Here is a 27,315-nt window from a genome sequence, read left to right as displayed (position 1 = left end):
GTCACTCATGGTGCTGAAAATGGAAGCAGAAGCTGGGAGGCCTCCAGCACCGTGTCTCCCCGCTGCCTCAATCCCTACGGGGTCAAAACTGCCCAGATCCGATGTAAGGTCAATCAACATGGAACCTTGACTCAGATTTTCTCTCTCCACAGATGTCGCCTGACCTGTGAAACATCTCTGACAATTGCTGTGTTCTGTATCTCACAGTTCCAGCATTTCTTTCTCTCTCCTCTGAGACCATTCATCTCCATCTACTTACACCTCCCGCAGATAGATTAGCTTCAATTAACAAGCCTTCACCACCCTCCCTAAGCCAGCACTGCCACCATCTCCCTCACCCAGTCTCTCCTGGCTTCCACCCTCAAACACATGTTCTCTCTCTTCTCACCGTCCCCCCACCCCACCTTCTCTGCAGTGTAAAACAAGCCTGTTTCCTTCTAAATCTGATGAAAGGTCGATGACCTGAAACATTAACTCTGTTCCCCTCTCTCCACGGATGCTGCCTGGGCTGCTGAGTGTTTCCAGCATTTTCTCTTTTCTATTTCAGACTTGCAGCAGCTGCAGTCTGTTTGCTTCTCGCTAACTTTGAGCTCTTTGATGAAGTAATCTGCAGACCATCCCCGGGTTACGAACACCCGACCTATGGACACCCCTACATACAAACGAGCTCCTGTAATATTATTAAATCCAAAGATCCTGCGTACGTGTATACATTTGTTCCTACGAATGGCAGAACTAGTTTCCTCTCTCCGCTTTTAGTAATCGTTCTTTTTTTATCAGTCTTATGTGCTTTTGATGCCTTTCATTACAATACTGTGGAGATATAGTTACAAGATCACGTGATTTTTGTCTGCTTTCTGACTATGGACTAAATCGACGTATGGACATCTGCAGAAACAGAACTCTTTTGTTACCTGGGGACTTCCTGTAGTTGGGGGAAGTCTGGTTGACCCTGTGTCTGTAGACTTTCAAAGCCGATTGACAAAGTTTCACGTTATGGGATTAAAAGACAGAAACGAGTGAATGGGAGATCAGCCTAGAGGCAGAACACAAAGAGTGAATGGTTGGTTTTGAAACTGGAGAGATACGATAGTCTTTTTAAGAATTGGTTTCAGGATTTTTGTGATATTATTTTAATGGCTTCAAAAGTGCACAGGCCTCATGGAACTCAGACACATGGTAAGCAGCAAGGAAGTTTGTAACAGAAGGGCACTGAGGGACATGGATTGGTCACCTGTCCTTTGAGTACTCTGAAACAGATGGAAGGTTAAGTGGGACAAAGGTCAGTTCAAACCAGCAGAAGAAACCCGTGCGGTCACGGAGAATGTGGAAGTTCCACACAGACAGCAACTGCGGCTCAGATTGTAAGACAATGGCTGTACTAGGTGTGTCACTGTGTTCCTGAATTGTAAGAACTTCAATCCTCAGTTTCCTTTTCAGGCCATATAAATAATCACCCTGTTAAGTACTCTATCTGTTATTGTCTAAACCATATATGCAGTTCCCTTCCCCTTTAGCACTGTCGCTTTCTCTATTGCAGGTGGATGGGAAATACTTCCGTAATTCAACCTGCAGCAGCTATTCCTCTTATTTTTGATGCCTGATTGACCCCATCACCTTCCTTTGACTTTCCTTCCAGTATTTATATGTTTGTAAGAAGACTTTGTTGCTCCCTGTTAATTTAACTACTTGCAGTACGTTCCATGTCAGAAGCGCAGATTTGTTGCTCCGAGTTGTTGTCTGCCCGTCAGATATTCCATTCAAAATGCCTCTCGTTTTTCTCATAGGCGACTACTGCAGCAATGCTGTGACACACAGAAGCTCTTTGCCGTAACAAAGCTGAACTCTCCGATGGGAAAGAGCCTTTGGTTTGATGGAGAGTTCCTCTACTCACTCACTATCAACAAGGAAATCTTCTCCATGTTTCCCCAGGTTAAATATCTTAACCAGTCTTAAACTTACCGCTTTTGTGCATGAGGGATCATAAGCCTGGGTATCGTGTATGAAGCATGTCATATTCAGTATAGTACGTCAGATCGTAGACCTGATGTAGAGTATTAATGCCCAAGAGAAGAAAGAAAAGCAATAATCAAAGTATATACAGAAATTTTATATATAATCATGGAGGTTACTTAGTTGGTAAAACAAAATGTTGTTAATATTGTCTTTCCATTATGTAAAATGTGACTGAATCATAGCATTGTACAGCATAGAAACAGGCCTTTCGGCCCATCATGCCTCTCCATACTAATCCCACTTGCCTGCATTAGTTCCAAACCCCTCTATGTCTTGCTCATTCACGTACCTGTCCAGATGCTTTTTTAAATGTCGTTACTATTTCTGCTTCCACCTCTTCTGGCAGCTCATTCCAGATGCCAATTACTCTGTGTGTGAAAAATTTACCTCTCTTTAAACCTCCTCCCTTTCACAAACCTCTGCCCTCTGGTTTTAGACCCCCCCCCCCCCCCCACCATGGGAAGCAGACTCCGCCTACCTACCCTACCTGTGCCTTTCATAATTTTATATGCCTCTATCATGTCACCTCTCAGCAGGGAAAACAGACCCAGCCTATCCAACCTCTCCTTCTAACTCAAGCCCTCTGATCCAAGCAATTTCCTTCTGAATCTTTTCTGTACCCTCTCAAGCTTAATCTTATCTTTCCTGTAGCGCGGTGATCAGAACTGTCCAGGTGCGGTCTAACCAAAGTTTTGTACCTGTAACATGATGGCCCAACTCCTGTAATCAGTGCCATGGTTGATGAAGGCAAGCATACCATACGCCTTCTTCACCACTCTGTCTACTGTGTTGCCACTTTCAGGGAACTGTGGTCTTGTACCCCTATGTCCCTCTGTTCAATTACACTGCCCAGGTCCTTGCTATTCATTCTGTATGCCCTGCCCTGGTTTAACTTACCAAAATGCATCGCGTTGCACTTGTCTGAGTTAAATTCCATCTGCCATTCCTTCGTCCACTTTCCCGCTTGATCAATATCCTGTTGTAATCTTAGACAACCTTCACTTTGCAGTATGCCACCAATTTCGGTGTCATCTGCAAGCTTTCTAATCATGCCATCTACATTCACACTTAAATCGTTAATATATATGACAGACAAACAGAGGACCCAGCATCAATCCCTGTGGCACACCACTGGTCACAGGCCTCCAACCTGAAAAACAACCCTCCATTACCACCCTCAGCCTCCTACTACCAAGCCAATTTTCTTACTAATTGGCTAGCTCACCCTGAATTCTGAACTTCTGGACCAGCCTACCATGCGGGACTTTGTCAAAGGCCTCACTAAAGTCCATACGGACAATGTTTACCGCCCTGCCCTCGTCAATCCACTTGGTCACCTCTTCAAAAAGACACTATCGAATTCATGAGACATAATTTCCCATGCACAAAGCCATGCTAACTCTTCTTAATCAGTCCTGGTTTTCCCAAATGCAAATAAATCCTGTTTCTCAGAATCTCTTCCAGTAACTTTCTCACCACTGATGTAAGGTTCACTAGCCTGACTTATTACAGTTTAGGAGGTCATGAACCAGGTACAGTGTATGTGAGGGTCTTACAACTGATCCAGGGATTAAAGAGATCTTAAACCTGGTTCATTGTTTACAACATTCTTCAATCTGGTAGAGTTCCTGAGGGAATTTAAACTTGGTACAGAGTCTGAGAGATCTTAAGTCTGACTTAGTTCATGTAGGATCATAACCCAGTGTAATATTTGACAGTTTTTCAAAAGTATTCTGTAGGAATGGCAGATATTAGACTTTCTAAAATAGATGAAGGATTGTAAACCTGGTGCAGGTCCGAGAGAGTCTTATTAGAATATGTGAGGGAATCTTAAACCTACTACACAGATGAAAATCTTAATCCTTAGTGGACCATGAGGAGATCTTAGTCTTGGTTTTACCCATAAAGGAATTATCTTGGTTTTTGTGCTATTGTGCATAAGAAAATCTTAAATCTGGAATAGAGCAAGGTTCTCAATCCTAGATAATTTTAAACCTTATATAATACACAAGAGATTTTAAAGTCTGTTTAGTGAATAAAAGAACCGTAAACATGTTATGGTGCATGATGGATCTTATATATTACATGAAGGATCATAAATTTGGTTTCGTATATCAGTGAATCTCAAACTTGGTGTGATGTTTGAAGGGATGTTAAACCTGAAGCAATGCAAATGGAAGCATAAATCTAGTACCATCCATTGTGGTCATAATCCTCCTACATTTGCTGGACTTAGTAGGTAGTTGAGAAATCTTGAATAATGCTTGAGGAATGTTAAAACAAGTACACTTTTTGGGGGACCTTATCTCTGTAGTACTGCATGGGGGGCTCGCACAACAAGCCGAGAGTTGACGAATTTTAAGCTTGCTTTGTGTAGGGGGACCCAAATTGGAACAGTGCTGATCCTAACTCTGGTATGAAATATGAGGGATCATACACCTAGTGTCCTGTACAAAGGATTATAAAACCTTTTAAGATGAATGACGAATCGTAAAGCAAAGATAATGTGGTGAAATAACAGTGAAGAAACTGTAAGGACTTAAAACCCAATGCAAGTAAAAGGTTTGAGGCAGTAATTGGTAACTGAAGGTAGGCCTCTTTTCTGTTGCTAGGATACACCATTCCAGCTACCATTGAAAAAGTGCTCAGTGGTTGGAAATGGCGGAATCTTGAAGAAGAGTAATTGTGGCAGCTTGATCGACAAGGCGGACTTTGTCATGCGGTAAGAGACCTTTTTGATGCCTGTGGTTCAGAAATACAGTCCTGGTTTTCTACTCCAGTAGCCCCTGTTTTATTTCTTTCTGCCTGCACCCTGTTCTAGTCCAAGGTGACCTCCCTTTTATAAACCCCTGTTGTAAATGCAGTCTTCAACCTCAGCTCCGTCCAGCGTGAAAATCTGTTGTATCTAAGCTGTAACCAAATTCTGTACAAGGTCAGGAAGTTATGTTGCAGCGTTATAAAACTCTGGTTTGGTCGCCACTGGAGTATTTGCATTCAATTATAGGAAGGATGTGGAGGCTTTGGAGAGGGTACAGGAGAGGTTTACCAGGATGCTGCTATACCAGGATTAAAAGGCTGGTGCTGTAAGGAGAGTTGGGCAAACTTGGGTTGTTCTCTCTGGAGTGGCAGAGGCTGAGGGGAGACCTGACAGAAGTTTATAAAATTACGAGAGGCGTAGATAGAGTAGACAGCTGGTATCATTCCCCTAAGGTCGAAATATCTAATACTAGAGGGCATGCATTTAAGATATCTTTATTATTCACATGTACATCAAATCACACAGTGAAATGCATTTTCTGCGTGGAGTGTTCTGGGGGCAGCCCGCAAGTGTCACCACGCTTCCGGCGCCAACATAGCATGCCCACAACTTCCTAACCCTTACGTCTTTGGAATGCGGAGGAAACCGGAGAACCCGGAGGAAAATCACGAAGATACGAGGAGAACGTACAAAGTCCTTACAGACAGCGGCTGGAATTGAACCTGGGTCGCTGGCGCTGTAATAGCATTACGCTAACCGCTACACCACCATGAGGGGGGAAAGTTCAAAGGAGATGTGCGGGGCAAGCTTTTTACACAGAGAGTGGTGAGTGTCTGGAATGCGCTGCCAGGGGCGGTGGTGGAGGCAGATACGATAGAGGTGTTTAAGAGGCTCTTAGGCACATGAATATGCAGAGAATGGAGGGATATGGATCTTGTGTAGGTAGAAGGGACTAGTTTAGTTAGGTGTTGAATTACTAGTTTAATTAGTTCCTCACAACATCATGGGCTGAAGGGCCTGTTCCTGTGCTGTAATGTTCTATGTTCTAAATTCAACGGCCCAGAAATTTGGCCGCTCAATACCGGATGCTGCGCAGACAGAAATCGCTTTACCTGATTCTGCTCATACCTCTGGGAGTCAGTGCCAGTCATTAATATTGTATAATTCTTTTGGGTGTGAGATTAAGGGCACCCTAGTGTTGTTTGTTAACTCATTCAAGTAACATCGACAGTGGTTCAGTACCCAAAGTTTGTACTCTGTTTGTACTCTAGGAAATCACATCTCTCAGAAGTTCATGGTGCCACATATTGGTTTAACATTGATTTATTATTGTCACGTGCATTGAGATGCAGCTTTTGCTTGCGTGCCATCCAGGCAGGTCATTCCATACATAAGTACAGCGAGGTGGCAGGCACGGTAGTGTAGCGGTTAGTGTAACGCTATTACAGCGCCAGTGACCCGAGTTCAATTCCCGCCGCTGTCTGTAAGGAGTTTGTACGTTCTTGCCGTGTCTGCGTGGGTTTCCTCCGGGTGCTCTGGTTTCCTCCCACGTTCCAAAGACGTACGGGTTAGGAAGTTGTGGGCATGCTATGTTGGTGCCGGAAGCGTGGCGACACTTGCGGGCTGCCCCCAGAAGACAGTACGCAAAAGATGTATTTCACTGTGTGTTTTGATGTACATGTGACTAATAAAGATATCTTATCGTATCTCATCTGATAACAGTGGGATAGAAACTGTTGTTGAGCCTGGCGGTACGTGGCTTCAAGCTTTTGTATCTTCTGCCTGACGGGAGAGGGGAGAAGAGGGAATGTCCAGGGTGGGAGGGATCTTTGATTATGTTGCCTGCTTTCCCGTGGCAGCGGGAAGTACAGACGGACTCAGTGGAGGGGAGGCTGGTTTCTGTGATGTGCTGGGCTGTGTCCACAACACACTTTCATAACTTCTTGCGGTCTTGGGCAGAGCAGTTGCCGTACCAAGCTGTAATGCATCCGGATAGGATACTTTCTATGGTGCATCTGTAAAAATTGGTAAGAGTCATCGGGGACGTGCCGAATTTCTTTAACCTTCAGAGGAAGTAGCGGCGTTGGTGTGCTTTCTTGGCCTTGGCATCTGGAGGCATTTCTGAGTCTGCACTACAGCAATGGGCTGTTTTAACATTGCCTGTGACTTCTGAAAGCCACCCAACTCTGCATTCAAAGTCGGGGTCACCCTGTCTGTCAGAGGCATCGGGAGGGTTTGAACGATGGGACACAGTTACAAGATAGGAGACAAGTTATTCAAAACGGAGGGGCTTAGAATGAATCTCTGGATTTCTCCATCCCAGAGGGGGGTGGAGGCCAGATCATTAGATATATTTAAGGTGGACATCGATACATTTATGAAAGATCGGGGAATTGAGGGTAGTGGGGAACTGGCACGGAAGAGGAGTTGAGGCCTGGTGTAGATCAGCCATGGTCATATTGAATGGTGGGGCAGGCTTGAGGGGCCTACTCCAGCTCCTATTTGATTGTGTCCTTGCCTCAGGATCCTTGCAGCCTCCCTCTACTGACAGACGCCATTTTGTCGTTCATGGCGTCACTGCAGAAGTCAAGAAAACAGGCAGACCGGGGAACCTTCCAATTTTGGCCAATGTGGCTTCCACCTGCACACCTGAAAGGGCATTTGTTTGCAGTGTCATGCTCCCAGAAGTACAAGCATTCAGAGAGGGCATTCAGGCCCCTATAGGCTTCTCCCTGGCAACCTTCCGGCAAGAGATTGCCTACGGTCGCCCACTCTCATGCCTACTGTTCTTCAGGAGCCTGTCCCCTCTTAGAAGATCTTGCCGTCCCCTTCCCAACATTGTAACGTGAACTAGTCACTTGCCAACACTGCCCAGGCACTGAGAGATTGCTGATTTGATCGTGGTTTGACCTGTTAAGAACTTCTTCCTGAGGTTAGGCACTGTTGACATGGGGAAATCGACCCCTAGCTCCTCGACCTCTGAAACCATGGCGTTACATGAGGGAGCCCACTAACACTGGCGCCAACAAATTTTCAGCATGTTATGGAGCGTTCTAAAATAGTGTGAGGGAGATCACTGACAATGAAAGAACAAAATAGATGTTTTTCTAGGCCTTTGTTTAGTAGCAAGCTTTGTTTAGTAACATAAGAAATAGAGGCAAAGGAAAACTGTTAAGCTCTGGAGCCAGCTCCATCGTTCAATGTGATGTGGTTGTTGGACTTCTCTTTCACTGGTGAAGACTCTATCCCCAACCGATCAAACAACTTTAAAGACCTCTGTCAGGAGCCCAAGGCAGCTCCATTTCCAGGTTGCAGGTTAATGTTTCGGTGAGGAAGGTGCCGTTGTGGAGGAGATGTTCTGAATGTTGAGCACCTTGTCATCAGTTCACCAGAAGGAAAGTGGCACATTGCTGAGCGTTGTCTCCGCGCACTTCCCTTCAACACCAGCAGAGTCTCCCATCTGCCCCCAACACCAGCAGAGTCTTGCCTTCCACAATATCAGCAGTGCAACCTCCCTCCAAAAATGAGCAGCGTCTTTGCTTCTCCTCCCCACAATACCAACAGGCTCCCCTTCACCACCTCCCCCCACCCCCCAACACCAGTAGAGTCTTGCCTTCCACAACATCAGTAGTCTCCCCTCTCTGATGAAGGATCCCTGACCTAAAATGTTAAATGTTTCTCCTCTGCAGAAGCTATGAATTGCTATTCTTATACTGACTTACACTTCAGTCCCCTTGTGTCTCTAAGCTGGAACGCCTTCTGTCTAATCTGCTTCAGTTTAGCCTGAGGGTTCCTTTGACAGGTACCTATAATACATCATGGTTATATCGCATTCCTGGCTCATTATAGTAACGAGTGCACTGTTACAATTTAAATGGAGACAGCATCTATCTTTCACCTGCTGCTATCTCCCAACTCCATCCCTGCTCCCCTCCCCTACCTGGCACTACCTGCCTGTCATCTTACACCCCTACTCAGTCCTCCAATCACCTTAGACTCTTGTCTCACCTCTCCTCTCTTTATACTGGCAATCTCGCCTCTCCACTCTAAGTCCTGATGCGGGTTTTGACCCAAAATGTCGACAATTCCTTACCCACTACAGATGCTGCTCAACCCGCTGAGCTACTCCAGCAGATTGTTTGTTGGTACAATTTAGATAGTTTCCAATGATCATGAGAAGAGGTTGGAGAATGGTATTTATAATTAGATTCCTACTGCCTGCCCTACTAAATATCATCTACAAACTGCCTCTCTTTCTTTCTCTCTCTCACTCTTACTCTTTCAACCCAATGAATGTAGTAATAATCACCAGTACAGAAATAAAAACAAAAATGCTGGAAACACTCAGCAGGTCAGGCAGCATCTGTGGAGAGAAAAACAGAGTTAGTGACTTAGGACAAAGACCCTTTATCAGAACTATAAGTATTGAACTCTTTGAATCTAAGAACTGATGAAGGGTCTTTGAACTGGAACATTAACTCCATGTCATTCTCCATGGATTCTGCCTGACCTGCTGAGTATTTCCAACATTTTCTATTTTTATTTCGGATTTCCAGCATCTGCAGTCTTTTGATTTTCATTGCAAGTGCAGATTGGTATTGGTATTGGTTTATTATTGTCACTTGTACCGAGGTACAGTGAAAAACTTGTCTTGCATACAGTTTGTACAGATCAATTCATTACACAGTGCATTGAGGTAGTACAGGGTAAAAACAATAACAGAATACAGAGTAAAGTGTCACAGCTACAGAGGAAGTGCATTGCAGGTAGACAATAAGGTGCAAGGTCAAACGAGGAAGATTGTGAGGTCAAGAGTCTATCTGATCATATAAGGGAACCATTCAATAGTCTTCAATAGTCTTATAACAGTGGGATAGAAGCTGTCCTTGAGCCTGGTGGTATGTGCCCTCAGGCTCCTGTATCTTCTGCCTGATGAGAGAGGGGAGAAGAGAGAGTGACCTGGCTAGGTGGGGTCTTTGATTATGCTGGTTGCTTCACCAAGGCAGTGAGAGGTATAGACAAAGTCCATGGAGGGGAGGCTGGTTTCCATGATGTGCTGGGCTGTGTCCACAACTCTCTGCAGTTTCTTGTGGTCCCGGGCAGAGCAGTTGCCATATCAAGCTATGATGCATTCAGATAGGATGCTTTCTATGGTGCATTGATTAAAAATTGGTGAGTGTCAAAGGGGACATGCCAAATTTCTTTAGCCTCCTGAGGAAGTAGAAGCACTGCTGAGCTTTCTTGGCCGTGGCGGAGGCTGCCGATAATTGAATGTGAACCAGGAGATCTCGCAACCCACTTCCTGAATCCTCTGTGCTTTAGCAACTACATACCATGGTTTAAGATTATACGACAGATTAAAGGTGCTCTGACCTTTTAAACCTGAAGTGAATAAACTTGAGGTAAAAAACGAGCTGCTGGAGGAACTCAGCAGGTCAGGCAGAATCTGTGGAGGGTAAATGGACAGTCGATGTTTTGGGTCGAGACCTTTCATTTTAGTTTTATTTGGCAAGTGGAAGCTCACAAAAGAAGCAGTAGTGAATTAATTTCTCACTCTGGTTGTACAGACTGCAGCATTTTGTTAATTTGTAAACTGGCTGACTAGAAAGTATAACTGAGTGAAGGCGATATAAAAAAAGGAAACTCTGGAAACACAGCAGCAACTGTGGAAAGAGAAACACTTTTAATGTTTCAAGTCGAAGACTCTTTATCAGAACTGGGAAAGAGTAGAATCAGATTTTAAGTTGCAGAGAAGGTGGATAGGACAAAGGAAATGTCTGTCACAGGGTGAGGTCAGGGTTGCCATGAAGAATAGTTCATTGGTTAATGGGGCAGTTAAAAGGTGATAATGCAAACAAGGGTGTGTAAAAGCTTGCCGAGTGCAAAGTGGTGGGACACACCCAGCAGTCAGGCTGTGCTGTTGGAAAGAGGAAAAATTGAGCCAATGTCACAGACGAATGACTTGGAGCAGAAATGGTCTGTTCTAATACAGCAATAGCAAGTTACCTAAAGTTGGAACATTCAATGTAGAAATTTATTTTGCAGCGTCTTACATTCATTTGTTTTGTTTTTTAAAACTTTCTAGCTACCCCCATAGATCACGCTTTATTCCCACTGTATCCCTGACATAACCCAGTCACAGATATTCCCTGTTCAGCCCTCCCCCACCCTCTCTGCAACTTAAAACTAACTTGTTCCTTTTCTCTTCCCTGGACCTGAACCATTAACTGTTTCTCTCTTCTCAGCTGCTGCCTGGCCTGCCGAGTGCTTCTGTTGTTCTTATTTTTGTTTTAGATTTCCAGTCTCTGCAGTTTCTTTTCAGTTCCATTTCCAGAGTGAGAGGCGTGCAAGTCTTAATGAGTCTATGTGCTCGGGCGGAGGTGAGGAAACATGGACTGTTACTGACTGATCTCTGTCTCTTTCAGATTCACCAACAATCCATCCACTCTCTTATCCTGGGATGGTCAAACAGGAGAGAGGAACTCTTTTGATGAAGCAAGCTGCTCCTGTGCATGCAAATCTGATTGGAATTGCTTTTTGTTTTAGGCAGAGCAGCCTTTCCTGGTTCAACTCTGCAGCCAAGGAGCAAAGTGTACACGGCAGCTTTTAGATCAATAGGAGCAATAGATTCCAACTTCCTGTATCACCAGATTCGCACCATGTGCTCCCAACATCATCCAGGACCTTGCACCTTACAACTCCCTGATTTTAAAATGTGAGCACATAGTCTCCAAAGTATGATTAAAGGTGCAGTCCAGGCAAATGGGAAAATATTCAGTGTCTATTTCAGCCTGAAAAATAAAGGAGCGATATTATCTCTTAGGCAGTCCCTCAGGATTGAGGATAGAACATACAACAGTACAGCACAGGAACAGCCCCTTCGGCCCACGATGTTGTGCCAAACTAGTTAAGCTAATGACACCCTATCCCTTCTGCCTGCACGTGGTCCATATCCCTCCATTCTTTGCCATTCATGTGCCTCTTAAACACCTCTATCGTATCTGCCTCCACCACCACCCCTGGCAGCACATTCCAAGCACCCACCGCTCTCTGTGTAAAAAAAACACTTGCCCTGCACATCTCCTTTGAACTGTTCCCCCCTCACCTTAAATGCACATCCTCTAGTATCAGACATTTCTACCCTGGGAAAAAGATACCAGCTGTCTATCCATGTCTCTCATAACTTTATAAACTTCTATCAAATCTCCCCTCAGCCTCCACCACTCCAGAGGAAACAACTCTAGTTTGTCCAATCTCTCCTTATAGCACATGCCCTCTAACCCAGACAGCATCCTGGTAAAGCCTCTTCTACACCCTCTCCAAAGCCTCCACATCCTTCCTATAATGGCACAACCAGAATTGAATGCAATATTTTAGATGCGGCCTAACCAGAGTTTTATAAAGCTGCAACTTAACTTCCTGACTCTTGAACGCAGTGCCTCGACTAGCAAAGGCAAGCATGCCAGACGCCTTCTTTACCACCCTATCGACTTGTGCGGCCACTTTCAGGGCAGGCATGGTAGTGTAGACAGGGCAGGCACGGTAGTGTAGCGGTTAGCATAACGCTTTACAGCACCAGTGACCTAGGTTCAATTCTGGCCACTGTCCGTAAGGAGTTTGTACGTACTTCCCGTGTCTGCGTGGGTTTCCTCCGGGTGCTCCAGTTTCCTCCCACATTCCAAAGACGTACAGGTTAGGAAGTTGGGGGCATGCTGTGTTGGCGCCAGAAGCGTGGCGACACTTGCGGGCTGCCCCCAGAACACTCTACGCAAAAGATGTATTTCACTGTGTGTTTCGATGTACATGTGACTAATAAAGAAATCTTATCTATCTTGTCTGTGGACTTGGACACAAAGATCACTCAGTTGTTTTCGCTCCAGTCCCATGGGCGCTGAGGTGACTGATGGGGCAACTACTAACCCTGCCACAGATGTGCTAAGGATGGCTGATAGGGTGCATTGGCTGGTGCACACCTTCTGCCACTTTCACGGAGTCAAAATCAAGCTTGAACACACCAAGGCACCACGGTAGCACCCTTACATCTGAGTCAGAAGGTGAAAGTCCCACTGCACTAACGCATTCTTCTACAGTTTAGCACAATGTGTGCACAAAATCATTGAAATTTGATTGCACAAAGCATAAAACCGACACGTCACGCGATTTGAATTTCTACCCCTGTCAAGGATTTGGTGAGTAAAGACTGAGCGGGTGTGGACTGTAAGCTGACAAGTGCACCTTATTTCTCTTTACAGTTGCAACCTCCCTCCTCTCTCCAGTGAATACACCAGCGATGCTGGCTACAGAACACACCTAGTGACTGCAAATCCAAGCATCATCGAGAAAAGGTATGGTGGGAAGTACTCGCAATATCCAAAGCAAAAATGAATTCAAGGGCAAGAGGCAAAATCTCATTAGTTTCCCCTTCCTGCACTGTTATACACTGGCTCATTCTGTTTCTTAGTGATCTTTGTTAAGGTAACACCAATAACAATAGTTAACCTAACAGGGCAAAGGGAAAACAATGTATGACTGGCGGTCAGTTGCTTTAGCTCTGATGCAGTAAGTGATGCAAAACAAGAGAAGCAGCATTTAATGAACTTAATCATTAACTATGAATCATTGCCCCATTTCCAAACATTAAGTGGATGCAAACTGAATGGATGAGTGGAGAAAGCAGCAACTGGTTGCAATAGATACTGATCGATAACGTTATCCTTTGTATGTACCTGTTCTCTGGGGGCCATGCCTTTCAGCCAGATAGAGTTTGACCTCTTTGTGTGGTGGTCACTGTGGCTTCTGGCATTCAGCTAACTTGATTTAATATTGTTTGTATTTTGTTTATGTTTTAGTCCCTGGATTCTTTTCTTTGCCCTCTTAGCAACGTAGAAACAGGAGGTGGTCAAACAAACTCTCAAGACTATTTCCTGTTCATTTAGGTAACGGCTGATGTACATTAACTTATTCCTTCACTGGTTCCATAATCCTTAATCCTCTTGCCTAACAGAAGTCTTTGTAATTTCTAAAATTTTCTGTTGACCAGACCCAGGGTTAACTGGCTATGAAACAATGCTTCCTGATAGCTCTCCAGAATAGCCTGGGTCCAATTTTCAACAGGCTTATTAGAGTCATAATGGCCGTACAACACAGAAACAGGCACCTCGGCCCATTTTGTCTATGCTGACCACAAAGTGTCAGAATCAGATTTATTATCGCTGACATATGACGGGAAATTTGTTGTTTTGTAGCAGTACGGTGCAAGACATAAAAATCTGTAAATTAAAAATATTAATAAACAGTGCAAAAGAAAGGAATAATGAGGTAGTGTTCATGGGTTCATGGATCGTTCAGAAAAACAGTGGTGCAGGGGCAGGCACCGTAGCATAGCGGTTAGCGTAATGCTATTACAGCACCAGCGACCCAGGTTCAATTCCTGCCGCTGCCTGTAAGGAGTTTGTACATTCTCCCCGTGCCTGTGTGGGTTTCCTCCGGGTGCTCCGGTTTCCTCCCACATTCCAAAGACGTACGAGTTAGGAAGTTGTGGGCATGCTACGTTGGCGCTGGAAGCATGGCGACACTTGTGGGCTGCCCCCAGAACACTCTACGCAAAAGGTGAATTTCACTGTGTGTTTCAATGTACATGTGACTAATAAAGATATCTTATTAAAAAAAATCTGGTGGCAGAGAAGCTGTTCCCAAATCATTGAGTGTGGGTGTTAAGGCTCCTGTACCTCCTCCCCAGTGGTAGTAATGAGAAGGGGGCGTGTCCTGGATGGTGAGGGTCCTTAGTGATGGATGCCGCCTTCTTGAGGCACCGCCTCTTGAAGATGTCCTCGATGGTGGGGACATCTAAATCAATCCCATTTACCAGCAGGTGGTCCATAACCTTCACTGCGTCAGTGATTCAAGTGCTCATCTTAAATGTAATGAGAGTCTCTGCCTCCACTAGAAGATTAAAATGCGTGGGACCCACAGTGAATTGGCCGTTTGGATTCAGAACTGGCTTGCCCATAGAAGGCAGAGGGTAGTGGTCAATGGCACTTATTCTGGCCACAGGTCTGTGACTAGTGGTGTTTCGCAGGGATCGGTACTCTGCTGATTGTGAGATATATATATGTGACCTGGATGAAAATATAGATGGCTGGGTTAGTAAATTTGCGGACAATACAAAGATTGGTGGTGCTGTGCATAGCATGGAAGACTGCCAAAGGATACAGTAGGATATAGATCAGTTGCAGATATGGGCAGAGAAATGGCAGATGGAGTTTAAGCTAGCCAAATGTGAAGTGTTGCACTTTGGGAGATCAAATGTAAAGGGATAGTACACTGTTAATGGTAAGGTCCTTAACAGTGTTGATGTGCAGAGGGATCTTGGGGTCCAAGTCCATAGCTCCCTGAAAGTGGCCACACAGGTTGATAGGGCGGTAAAGAAGGTGTACGGCATGCTTGCCTTTATTAGTCAAGGAATTGAGTTCAAGAGTCACGAAGTTATGTTGTAGTTTTATAAAACTCTAGTTAGGCCGCATCTGGAGTATTACATTCAATTCTGGCCACCCCATTACGGGAAGGATGTGGCAGCTTTAGAGAGGGTACAGGAGAGGTTTACCAGGATGCTGCCTGGATTAGAGGGCAGGTACCATAAGGAGAGGTTAGACAAACTTGGGTTGTTTTCTCTGGAGCGGCGGAGGCTGAGGGGAAACCTGACAGAGGTTTACAAGATTATGAGAGGCATAGATCGAGTAGACAGCCAGTATCTCTTTCCCCAGGGTTGAAATGTCAAATACCAGAGGGCATGCATTTAAGGTGAGAGGGGGAAAGTTTTTTTTATTATACGCACAGAGAGTGGCGTGTGCCTGGAATACACTGTCAGGGGTGGTGGTGGAGGCAGATACGATAAGAGGCGATCAAGAGGCTCTTAGATAGGCACATGAATGTGCAAGAAATGGAGGGGTATGGACATTGAGTAGGCAGAAGGGATTAGTTTAGTTGGGCATATGATTACTAATTTAATTAATTCAGCACAACATTATGGGCTGAAGGGCCTGTTTCTTTATTCTACTGTTCTATGTTCACCACTCACTCAGACAGTGTTTTTCACATCCCACTCAGACTCTGGAATACAATGGATAACTTGATCAATCATTCTTCCTCAGATCCCTGTTCTATGTTCACCACTCACTCAGACAGTGTTTTTCACATCCCACTCAGACTCTGGAATACAATGGATAACTTGATCAATCATTCTTCCTCAGATCCCCTCTAAACCCCTTACACTAAACCCATGCCCCCTAGTTTTCAACACCTCTGCTGGGGGGAATGTTTTCTCCTTATCTGCCCTATCTATGCCCCTCAATTTTATATAATGGGTTACATCCTCTACTTCTGTTTTGCCATCAGAAAAAAATAGCTCTCTAGGAACTCGCCCCCAGTCAGTGCTTCTGCTCACAGTCGATAGTGGTGCCTGCACCTTCTCCTCTGCTTCTGAAGTACAGTTCCATTGTTCTGCATTGCATCTAGATAGATCATGCCATACATAAGTACATTAAAGCAGTAAAAAAAAACAGAATGCAGAATATAGTGTTGCAGTTACAGAGAAAGTGCAATGCAGGTAGACAAGTAAAGTGCAAGGGCCATGACGAGGCAGATTGGGAGATCAAGATTTCATCCTTTAGCGTATGAGAGGACTGCTCAAGAGTCTGATAACAGCGGGATAGAAGCTGCCCTTGAGCCTAGTGGTACGTGCTCTCTGCCTTTTCTATCTTCTGCCTGACAGGAGAAGGGAGAATGACCAGGGTAGGAGGGGTCCTTGATTATGTCGGCTGCTTTCCCAAGGCAGTGGGAAGTGTAGATGGAATCCACAGAAGGGAGGCTGGCTTGCGTGATGGACGTGGGCTGCGTTCACAACTCTCCGCAATTTTCTTATGGTCTTGGGTAGAGCAGTTGCCGTACCAAGCTGTGATGCATCTGAATAGGGACTAATATGGCAACAACATTAAGGAGTGAGTATTACAGCATAGTGGCAGCAGCACAATGATTACCGACAGCTCCGTGTCAGGGAGGGTGAGGTGGCAGGACAGTCCAGAAGCCCAGGAGGAACATACCAAACCAGAATTAGCTGCAGGTCTGGTGAGCCATACTCAGAGGCTCAGGTTCAGCAGAAAGGCTCTTGTCATAGAACCTGTCAGCAGCCACACAAACCAACAGTAGCCAGTAGCCCGTAGCCCGTAGCCCTCAGCCCTCAGCCCTCAGCCCTCCCAATGGCCATTCCAAAATGGTGGCTCTGCTTGACCCTACTTCTTTTTATTGGCTGCTGTTAATTAGCTGATTAGCCAATCAGCTTACAATTAACTAACACTCAGCAAACTTGCCTCTTTTAAATGTCTGTAAGGTGAAGCTCACAAGCAAGCTCCGAAACCTATCTCTTCTAAACTCTCCCGCTCTCGCTGCAAGTCCCGAGTCCTGTAAAATGAAACTTTTCACCCAGAGAGCAGTGAGCACCTGGAACACACTGCCTGAGAGAGTGGGGGAAGCAAGAATCACTGACAGCAGTTAGGAAGTGTCCAGATGAGTACTTGAATTGCCTAGTCGTGGAAGGCAATGGGTCACGTGCTGGAAGATGGGATCAATGGTTGGTGTGGATGTGGGCTGAATGGTCTGTTGCCATGTTAAATGACTCTGTGACTCTACTAGTGCTGCATGTCATTTTATGTGAATGTGTGAATCTAAGTATGTTTGTGAATGAGTGTATATGCGAGTGTATGTAAGATATCTTTATTGGTCACATGTACATCGAAACACACAGTGAAATGCATCTTTTGCATAGAGTGTTCTGGGGGGCAGCCCGCAAGTGTTGCCACGCTTCCGGCGCCAGCACAGCATGCCCACAACTTCTTAACCCATACATCTTTTTTTTGGAATGTGGGAGGAAATCGGAGGAAACCCACGCAGACACGGGGAGAATGTACAAACTCCTTACAGACAGCAGCCGGAATTGAACCCAGGTCGCTGGTGCTGTAATAGCGTTATGCTAACCAATGTGTACGTGTGAGCACATGTGTGTGAATGCGAGAGTGTGTGTGCGCCTGTGCATGTGAGAGCATGTGTGCGTGCAAGTTGTGGGTGTGTGTATGTGTACAGTGTACAAAAGTGTGCAAGAGTATGTATGTGCAAGAGTGCATGCATCTATGTGCGGGAGTGTATGTGTCTGTGAGAATATGTGAGTGTGTGTTTGAGCACAAGTGGGAATATGTGCGTGTGGCGTATGTGTGTCTCCATTCCAGTGTCTTGAGAATTGCTGAGCTCATTTGGTGCCAATTTGCATTTTGTTCAGACAATGGATGTCTGAAGAGGGATATTCGGTGTCACTGACTGAACATCCTGACTGTTTGTCGTGATTACAGAAGTGCTATTCTCTCTAAATCCCAGCAATGTCTTTTTGGGGTCTGATTAAATCTGAAGGTTTTTGGGGGAGGGTGAAAGAAACGGAACCTTGCAGTGAAACTCAACAACCTCTTGCAGCTCCTGGTAACAACAGCATCCCCTGCTGTGGTCATCCGTGCAAGTGATTGGAAGGAAAACCCTTCAGAAGGAACTATCAACAGGGATGGAATCTGTCTTGAATTTTCCTTTTCTTCTCCATTATCAGACACAAACCCAGGATAGCTCCCCGAGGACCCCTGGTATCTTCATTTTGTTCCTTAAGCTAGAAGTTTGGAGGCTGTATTTATGTGGATGATTATCTGCCTTCCTGCTAAACCTGCCTTTGATTCGACCTACACTCATAACCTGGCAGCACAAACCCTGCAAACCGTACTTTGTCATCACAAGCAGAAAGCCTCCCTTCCTAAAATGTCATGGAATGATAAAGTCAATAGCGCAGAAACAACATGCAAAACGCTGGAGGAACTCAGCAGGTCAGGCAGCATCTGTGGCAGGAAATGGACAGTCGATGTTTTGGGTCGAGACCCTTCTTTCTGGAACACTGGCGCAACCAGTTCCCCTCCACCAACACCTTCCTCCGTCTGGCAGAACCGGTGCTCACCCTCACCAATTTCTCTTTCTGCTCCTCCCACTTTCCCCAAACCAAAAATGCAGCCATGGGCACTCGCATGGGCCCTAGCTATGCCTGCCTTTTCATTGGTTACAAGGAGCAATCCACGTTCCAAGCCTACACCGGTAACGCTCCCTAACTCTTTTTCAGCTACACCCGCGACTGCATTGGGGCTGCTTCCTGCACCCATGCAGAGCTCGTCAATTTCATCCACTTCGCCTCCAACTTCCACCCTGCCCTCACATTCACTTGGTCCATCTCTGACACCTCTCTCCCCTTCCTTGATCTCTCTATCTCCATCTCAGGAGACAGATTATCCACCGACATCTTCTGCAAGCCCACTGACTCCCACAGCTATTTATATTAGTCCCAATGAAAAGTCTCGACCCAAAACGTTGACTGTCCATTTCCCTCCATAGATGCCGCCTGACCTGCTGAGTTCTTCCAGCGTTTTATGTGTTGCTCCAGATTCCAGCATCTACAGTCTCTTGTGTCTCCTAGCACAGACACAGACCCTTCTGCCACTAAGTCTGTACCGACCTTCAAGCACCCTTTTACAACAATCCTAGACTGCTCCCATTTTTGCTTTAGATTACAGCATCTGCAGTCTCCTGTGTCTCCATTTGACTGATCCCATTTTATGCTCCCCACATTCCCATCAACTCCCTCCGGATTCGACCACTCACCTGCACACTAGGGGCAATTTACGGTGTTCAATTAATCTATCAACCGACACATCTTCGGGATGCGGGAGGAAACCGGAGCACCTAGAGGAAACCACACAGTCACAGGGAGAACGTGTGTAAACTCCTCACAGACAGCACCTGAGGTCAGGATTTAACCTGGGTTGCTGAAGCTGTGAGCCAGTGGCTCTACTAGCTGTGACACTGTGACATGTCCGTACTAATTTAACACAACACCCTCAGAGCGAAAAGCACGATGATGCTGGAGGAACTCAGCAGGCCAGGCCATGGAGAAAAGCAGGCGGTCAATGTTTCGGGTCGGGACCCTTCTTGAGTCCTGAAGAAGGGTCCTGACCCGAAACGTTGACCGCCTGCTTTTCTCCACGGATGCTGCCTGGCCTGCTGAGTTCCTCTAGCATCATCGTGTTTTTCATCTAGATTCCAGCATCTGCAGTCCTTTGTTTCTCTACCCTCAGAGTGAAGATCCTTTTGATTGATTCGCTCTGTTTAATCCTGAATGTAAATGCAGATTAGAGACACAAGAGACTGCAGGCGCTGCAGTTTGAAGCAACAAACAATCTGCTGGAGGAACTCAGCAGTTTGAGCAGCATTGGTGGGGGGGGGGGGTGGGGGTGAAGACACTATCCCTCTGACTCCACAGATGCTGCTTGACCCGTTGAGTTCTTCCAGCAGTTTGTTTTTGCCATAAATGCAGATTGTTTGATTGCAGTAACAGTGCGAAGAAAGAACTTGTATGCACGTTACATGTGTAGTATGTATATATCACATTCATCGAGATCCTACAGGTCAAAGGACATGGTTGGTTACCCTACTAAGGATGTCATTAAGCTGGAAAGGGTGCAGAAAAGATTTACAAGGATGATACCAGGACTGGAGGGCTTGAGTTATAAGGAGAGACAGGGTAGGCTGGGGCATTTTTCCCTTGAATGGGAAGCTGAGGGCTGACCTTAGAGAGGCATGTAAAATTATGAGGAGCAGGGTTAAGGTGGATGGTCACAGACTTTTTCCCAGGGCTGGGGAATCTGAAACTAGAAGACATAGGTTTAAGGTGAGAGGGGAAAGATTTAAAGGGGACCTGAGGGGCAACTTTTTCATACAGAAGGTGATGGGTATGTGGAACAAGCTAGCAGTGGAAGCGGTAGAGGCAGATACAATTACAATGTTTTAAAGAATTTAGACAGGTACATGGATGAGAAAGGCCAAATGCAGGCAAATGGGACCAGTTCAGGTAGGCAAGTTGGTTGGGCTGAAGGGCCTGTTTCTGTGCTGTATCACACTCTATGACTGTGCATCAGCCTATTTTAATCAATAAACCATAAAATAAGTGGACAAGCCATAATGATATAAATCCATTATCTATAAAATTTAAATGGTTAGTCCAGTCATTTGTATTTACAAGATCCCTTCCCATTGTTGGTAGGCAGTAAAGGTTCAAGATTCCTTTCATTTCTTTCAGATTTCAAAACCTTCTGTGGTCCCGGAAGTCCTTTGTTGAGAGTATGAAGGTGTACGGTCGGAGCTATATTTACATGCCAGCCTTTTCCATGAAGACGGGAACAGACCCATCCTTTCGTACGTACTACACCTTGTCTGACTTCAGTGCCAACCAAACCATACTCTTCGCCAACCCAGACTTCCTGCGCAATGTGGAGAAGTTCTGGAAGAGCAAAGGAATCCATGCCAAACGTCTGTCCACAGGTCTGTTCCTGGTCAGTGTCGCCATGGGTCTCTGTGAAGATGTAACCCTTTATGGATTTTGGCCATTTTCAATAGACCTGCAAGGGAACATAATTAGCCACCACTATTATGACAATGTGATGCCGTATTCAGGCTACCACGCCATGCCAGAAGAGTTTCTCCAACTTTGGCTCTTGCATAAGAGCGGCATTTTAAAGATGCAAATTGGTAAATGTGCAGATAGCCTGATATAATCTTCATTCCAGAAGAAGGGAGATGAAAATTTATACAGGTTGCTGCTGTATCCCTTTGGGTAGAATCTATCAACTTGCACTGACAAGATATTCCATTTTAGTATTGAATACTTTCCTCGGAGAAAATTGGTGACTGAGTTTGAAGGCAGAGCATTCCCTCTTCATTGCCACAAACTGTGAATGGATTTACTACAACAACTGACAGAGTGAGCCTGGTCTCACTTCCAACACATGACCTGCACTGTGCCTGGAATATTATGTTGAAAGGCGTAATGAGAGACTGTTGGAGGGACGGTGTCAGTTTATACTTTTACAAGGAAACAAACATAGTTAGTGAATGCTTAGGAGGTTCAAAGGATGTGTTTCCAAAAGGTTGTGTGTCTTGCAGTTGTTGCTGAAAGATTCTCAAGGAGCATTGAAGCATTGGTGAAAGTATCACCATGTTTCAGGACTTGTCTGTCGGTTTTACTGGATCCAGGGTCAGTCTTGGTATGCTCTGTAATGGTGCATGCATTCAACAAATTCATATGAGTTCTTTTACTCATTTCTTTTTTGTTCTTAGGAATTGTTTTGCAAGCATTTCAATCACTGTAAAGGAATTAGCTTTGTACTTTTTAAAGAAAATGGATCTTTTTGAACCAGCATAAACGAGTCAATCTCAATCAGTTTTGCCTTAACTTTGCAGATACAGAATAGACTTCCACCCTTTGTGTTGGTCTATGAATTTTATCATGTCGTTCCATTATGATTTCCCTTTTGTTCTAATATGGTCTCAAAGGTACTGTTGATACATCTGATGATTTTTCCCACAGTGGACATGCTATTGAACACATAGAAAAAGACAGAAGCCCATTAATGTAATAATTTACAAAAAAACTGACAGCAGTTGAATGCATTTGTTTACTGAATGGACTAAACATCACAGTTTGGGACTTCAAATGTTTTTTTTGTACCTCTCTCTGACATAGGAAAGGCAAGATAATGATCCGAGTGTAGGGGCTTGCTTGATTGGCATTCATACTGGAGATGGAACGGTTGAGAGCAACTTTGTGATCTCCACAGCTATGTAGTGGGGATCACAAAACTGCTCTCATCAGTTTGTACCAGCTCACGGGAGTACAGAGGGCAGAATTACTCCGTACACTTAACAATCATGCAGTCTATATATTGAACAAGTTATATTTCAGACCAAGAGTGGGAGTTAATTGTTTCAACTCATATGGTAGGTTGGTAGAACAAATCATTGATCTCCTGATTTGAACCTGTGGCAGTCTTGCCTTTAATTTTCTACCAGGTACCTCTGATAAGAAAGATTTGTGGGTGTAACAGCAGAGGTAAGAGTTGTCTGTCTGGTGTCAATTTTTTTTTTAAGTATCTTTTCTGACTCAGGTTTAAAGCTATTTCCAATACATTTCTCCTTCAGTATGGAATTCTTTGTGATAATATTTCAAAGACAGGTTACTATTTTCTTTGTAGCAAATCCATGCCAAATTCTGGGAATATAAGAGTTTCAGAAGCACTGTATATCCCTTCCAGTAAAGCTAATTTGCCCTCACTTCACTATTTTCTCATGTTGCTACAGCGAATGGAAAGGAATATGGGAGCTTTATAGTGAGACATACAGGTTTTGGGATACTGGATCCTTGCGACAAATACACTTGCATGGATGTTTCTGAGGAATTCTTGATTTCACGAAACAGGTTTTGACTTTGCAAAACTTGTTGCCAATTTGTACATAATTAAGAAGAATAAGATAATCTGAATGGTTTTGTGAACTTGTAATTTGGACAAGTTGTACTTAAATATTCACTAGAATCCATCACCAAACTGCCCAGTTAACACAAGTGCATTTGGCATCTCTGGTATGAAGAGCTTTTTGACTTGAATTGGGACAGGAAGTGATTGTTAGACTTTAAGTCCAGATTGGTATAAAAGTTCAATCCCAGGGGACGGTTAGGAATGTTGTGTTTTTAACTCGGAAACCTGCTGCTTTCCAAGCCCTACTCTCAATCTCCTATGTCACTGAGTATGGAAAGTGGCAGGAATTGGGCTGTTGGATGGAGCATTGTCAAAAAGGAGAATGCTTCGCTCCTGGTCAGAAGTCAGTCCCAACCTCTGAAAGCTTCCTTCCTGCTTGCTAAAATGGTGACGTTTTAGAAAGGAAGTATGTGACCCACCATGGCTCATTGTGTGGGGAAAATCCTATAAAAAGAGATAAACTAGAGGCTGCAAACTAAATAAAATAGGAGCAAGCCCTTGTGCGTCGATATAATAATGTCACAGATTGTGAATGGTAGGTGGGTGTCATTCGATGTGTTGTCTATTAAGTGCTTATGTCAAAAGCCTTGTAGTCTCTTTGAAGGTTTTAGAAATAGATCTTGTGGAAAGCTGTGGATGAGTAGCATATCCTGTGGGGGATGGTTGAATAACCTGGCTTAAACAGGGTCAAATTTAACCCATTGAAACGTTGGGGAAAAAAGTGTTTAAAAAAAACTCTAAATATCCATGTCTTTGTCCCTATTGTCATTATAGCTTCCGGTTAGCAAAGTAACTGCAAATTGTGCGTGGGATTCTATTCCTTCACTGTGGGTCCAAACAGTATTAATGTGAGATAAAACAGAAAAACACAGAGGGAAAATACTCAGCAAGTCAGGCAGTGTCTGTGGACGGAGAAACAGAGTTATTGTTTCAGTACAATGACCGTTCATCAGAACTCTTAATGCGTGTGCCAGTAGTTCTTTATATGCTGAGCTCTAGTACTTAATTTCCTTTTAAAAGGGGCAATTAACAGTGTTGTGTGTGCTGTGTTGACAGTATGTGTATGAGCCAAATCTTGCAGCAGTATAACGCTGCATCTTGAGAATACTTTAGCTACTTGGCTGTTCTTTATTGAACAGCTGACATGATTTGACCTGGTTTCCTATCTGGCTACCTCAGGTGTGTGTATACGACTTCTAACTGCCTTAATTATTCTTCTGTCTGAAAAAAATGGGAGCAATCCGATGGAGAATAGAAAGGAAAAAGGCCAGATTTTAAAGGCCGAGATTTGAATTGGATGATTTTTATGATTGTGAAGCAGTTAATTTATGGTGCGTTCCTGTCAGAAGGAATGTAATACCTGTTCAACAACATAAAAGAGCTTGATTCTGGTTCCAACTTATGTACAACAATGTAGTTACAGACTGATTCTATTAAGACTGAATTCTGAGCATTTTCAGTGTCCAGTAGATTGTTCATTATTAAATTGGTCATTTGAGTTCTCTGTCTCCTTTATTCAGATTTATAATTCTATTTTCTTTTACGTTTGAGTGTAAACATACAAGCCAATTTTATTTTAAGTCTTAATAAGTCCAGTAATAGTTTAATAGGTAATGTCATGTTTTAAGTCTCTCGAGTTCAGTCACTTTCACAATAGAGATATAAGGCTTTAACAGCTGACATTTGCACATATAATCCTTAATAGTTTCTTAATAGGAATTTCTGTTTTAGGACAATGCAGCTTTAGTATTTTCAGTGCTTTAGATTTGTAAATCAGAAGACACTATTGTATTTTATTGAGTTTTTGAAAACCTCCGTCACAACAGAGACAAGGAAATTACTGCAGCACCAACACAAAATGGGTGTCCAATTGTCAGGCATATGACTTTATTGTGAACAACGCAATCGCTGTCTGATTGTGACCAATTTTTAAATGTAGCATGTGGATAAAAAAAACAAGACTGTAGCATGATGTGTTAATGTTTTCCCTGTTCATTTCCCCGATATTGTTTCTGGAATTTTAGACCCCATTGTAACCTGGATCGTTTTATAATATTTGTGTCAGTACGTCTTTTGAGAAGTATGTACAGTTGGAAATGAAACTGTAATTTCATGTGCAACCAGGGTGAACACTGCATGCCAAGCAGAAGCTGCAGTGTGAAGCCTGAGTCCTGAGCTGCTGTTGTGGATGTGAACACTTTTCAGAAGGGAGACTTCACATTTATTTTAATGCAAAATTCTTCATAAGAGTAACAGCAAAGATTTGTATTTGCCGCAGGGCTTTATTTATGTTTGAGTTTGATGTTTTACACAGAATATTGTTGATACCGAAATACTTTTGATGGCGTCTTAATTTAAATAAGTTCTATTTCAAAACTGATGCCTGTATTTTAATGTTGTTCGTTTACTGCCTGCAGAATTCTGACCGTCCTTCATGTATATTCAGTAGCCTCAAAGGCCAATCAGACTTTCCAGCTTTAGCTTTAAGGGCCATGTTAGCCTGGTAACTTACTGAGTGCCATGTTATTTTACAGACAATTGATACCAGAAAGGATTTCTTTCCAGTTCTGAGCCTTGAACTGCAGCCAAAGTTTGAAACTCTCTCGTCCACCACCCCTGGGATCCGACTAGTGCCAGACCACTGGACCAGAGACATTGCTCATGATCATCCTCCTCTGAACAGGAGAACTGTTCTGTTTAAGGATAGACACTTCCTGGGTCATGTTAGGGTTCCGAGAACTCAAAGTTTCCATAAATTGAGATCTGCTGAGATAGCGGAGATCACAAAAGTTGCACTGATAGGTTAATTAGCTACAGCAGATCTGTACTACAGATTTAAAACATGACAGACCACAGGAGTTGCTGGACCGCAGAATACCGTACTAGAGAGTTTCAACCTGTATCTCAACTGCTTCTGCTTGATTTGGTTCGATATCCTTACCACCTTTCCTTTCTGACCTGATGTATCGCTTACAGTTTGAAACTTTCAATTGATTCGGAAGAGAGAGTTACAGAAATCCCATACCCTTTGTGTGAGCCTACACTTTCTGCCAGTGGCTTTAAGTTGCCAAGCCCCGATTTTAAGCTTCTACCCCCTTGTTCTGGACATAACCTTTAGCTATCAATTATTTGCTTCAGGTTCCACCCCATACTCTGCGGCTGGTGGATTTAAGCCATGTATTCAAAGGGACTAAATGCCTGTGTTAAAAGAGTGAAGAGGAATTTAACCAGTCGAGAGTAAGTGCAGTAACGTTTCCCTCAGTTATTTTCAGGCTCACCTCTGCTGGTTCATGATACAATGATCACCAGCATTTATGTGAGAAGGTGACTTAGCTCCAGCTTCAACAGATATCTGCCCCAATGTAATGGCAAACAATGGTTACCGACTGAACTTTATATGGAAGTTTTTATGGATTCAAAATTCTTACTGGTTTGGGCCTTGTAGCTGTTGGTAGGCCCCGTGTTGTGTCAACATGCAATAAATTTCTGTAAGTTATCAAACGTGATTTTTGTTGGTCTAATTTCTTGACTTCACATCAAATAATTAGAGTTTACTGCACAGAAACCAGTCATTCTCCCCAGTTGTTCTGTGACAATGTTTATGATTCCATCTGTCTTGCTATTATTCTCCTCATTTCTTCTGGTTCACATATTCCCCTTGCATGCATTACTTCAGCCATTCCATATGATAACTGATTCCCAGTTTAACTGGTCCCGTTTTCCTTATTGGATTTACTCCTGACAAATTAGTGGCCCTTAAATTCAAGCTTCTCTCAAATGGAAACATATTTACCCCCAACAAACCTCTTTATACTTCAGATTTTTCTGGTAATTGCTAATTGGTTGATCTTCATCGCATGTACCGAGATACAGTGAAAAGCTTTGTTTCGCATGCCATCCAGACAGATCATTCCAAAACATAAGTACATCGAGGTAGTACAAAAGGAACAAAAAAAGAATGCAGAATATAGTGTTACAGTTACAGAGAAAGTGCAGTGCTGGTAGAGAAGTGCAGGGGCCATGGTGAGGTAGAGTGAGAAATCAAGAATTCATCTTTATCATACAAGAAGTCCCTTCAAGAGTCTTATAACAGCGGGATAG

General features: G+C 44.0%; 1 protein-coding gene across 1 annotated transcript in view; it reads left to right on the top strand.

Annotated features, from left to right (window-relative positions):
* Positions 1-26,670, top strand: part of st8sia1 (ST8 alpha-N-acetyl-neuraminide alpha-2,8-sialyltransferase 1) — a 49,265-nt gene extending 22,595 nt beyond the window's left edge. Inside the window, exons 2-5 of the mRNA XM_052033809.1 lie at positions 1,788-1,932; positions 4,629-4,738; positions 13,027-13,119; positions 20,982-26,670. Of these exons, the coding sequence (XP_051889769.1) occupies positions 1,788-1,932; positions 4,629-4,738; positions 13,027-13,119; positions 20,982-21,456 (823 nt within the window). The 3' untranslated portion in view covers positions 21,457-26,670. The remainder of the gene's footprint in view (positions 1-1,787; positions 1,933-4,628; positions 4,739-13,026; positions 13,120-20,981) is intronic.
* The last annotated feature ends 645 nt before the right edge of the window (positions 26,671-27,315 follow it).

Source organism: Pristis pectinata, chromosome 19, assembly GCF_009764475.1.
Source record: "Pristis pectinata isolate sPriPec2 chromosome 19, sPriPec2.1.pri, whole genome shotgun sequence".
Lineage (NCBI taxonomy): Eukaryota > Metazoa > Chordata > Chondrichthyes > Rhinopristiformes > Pristidae > Pristis > Pristis pectinata.
Note: the sequence above shows the minus strand (reverse complement) of the source record. Positions and strands in the feature narration are given on the sequence as shown.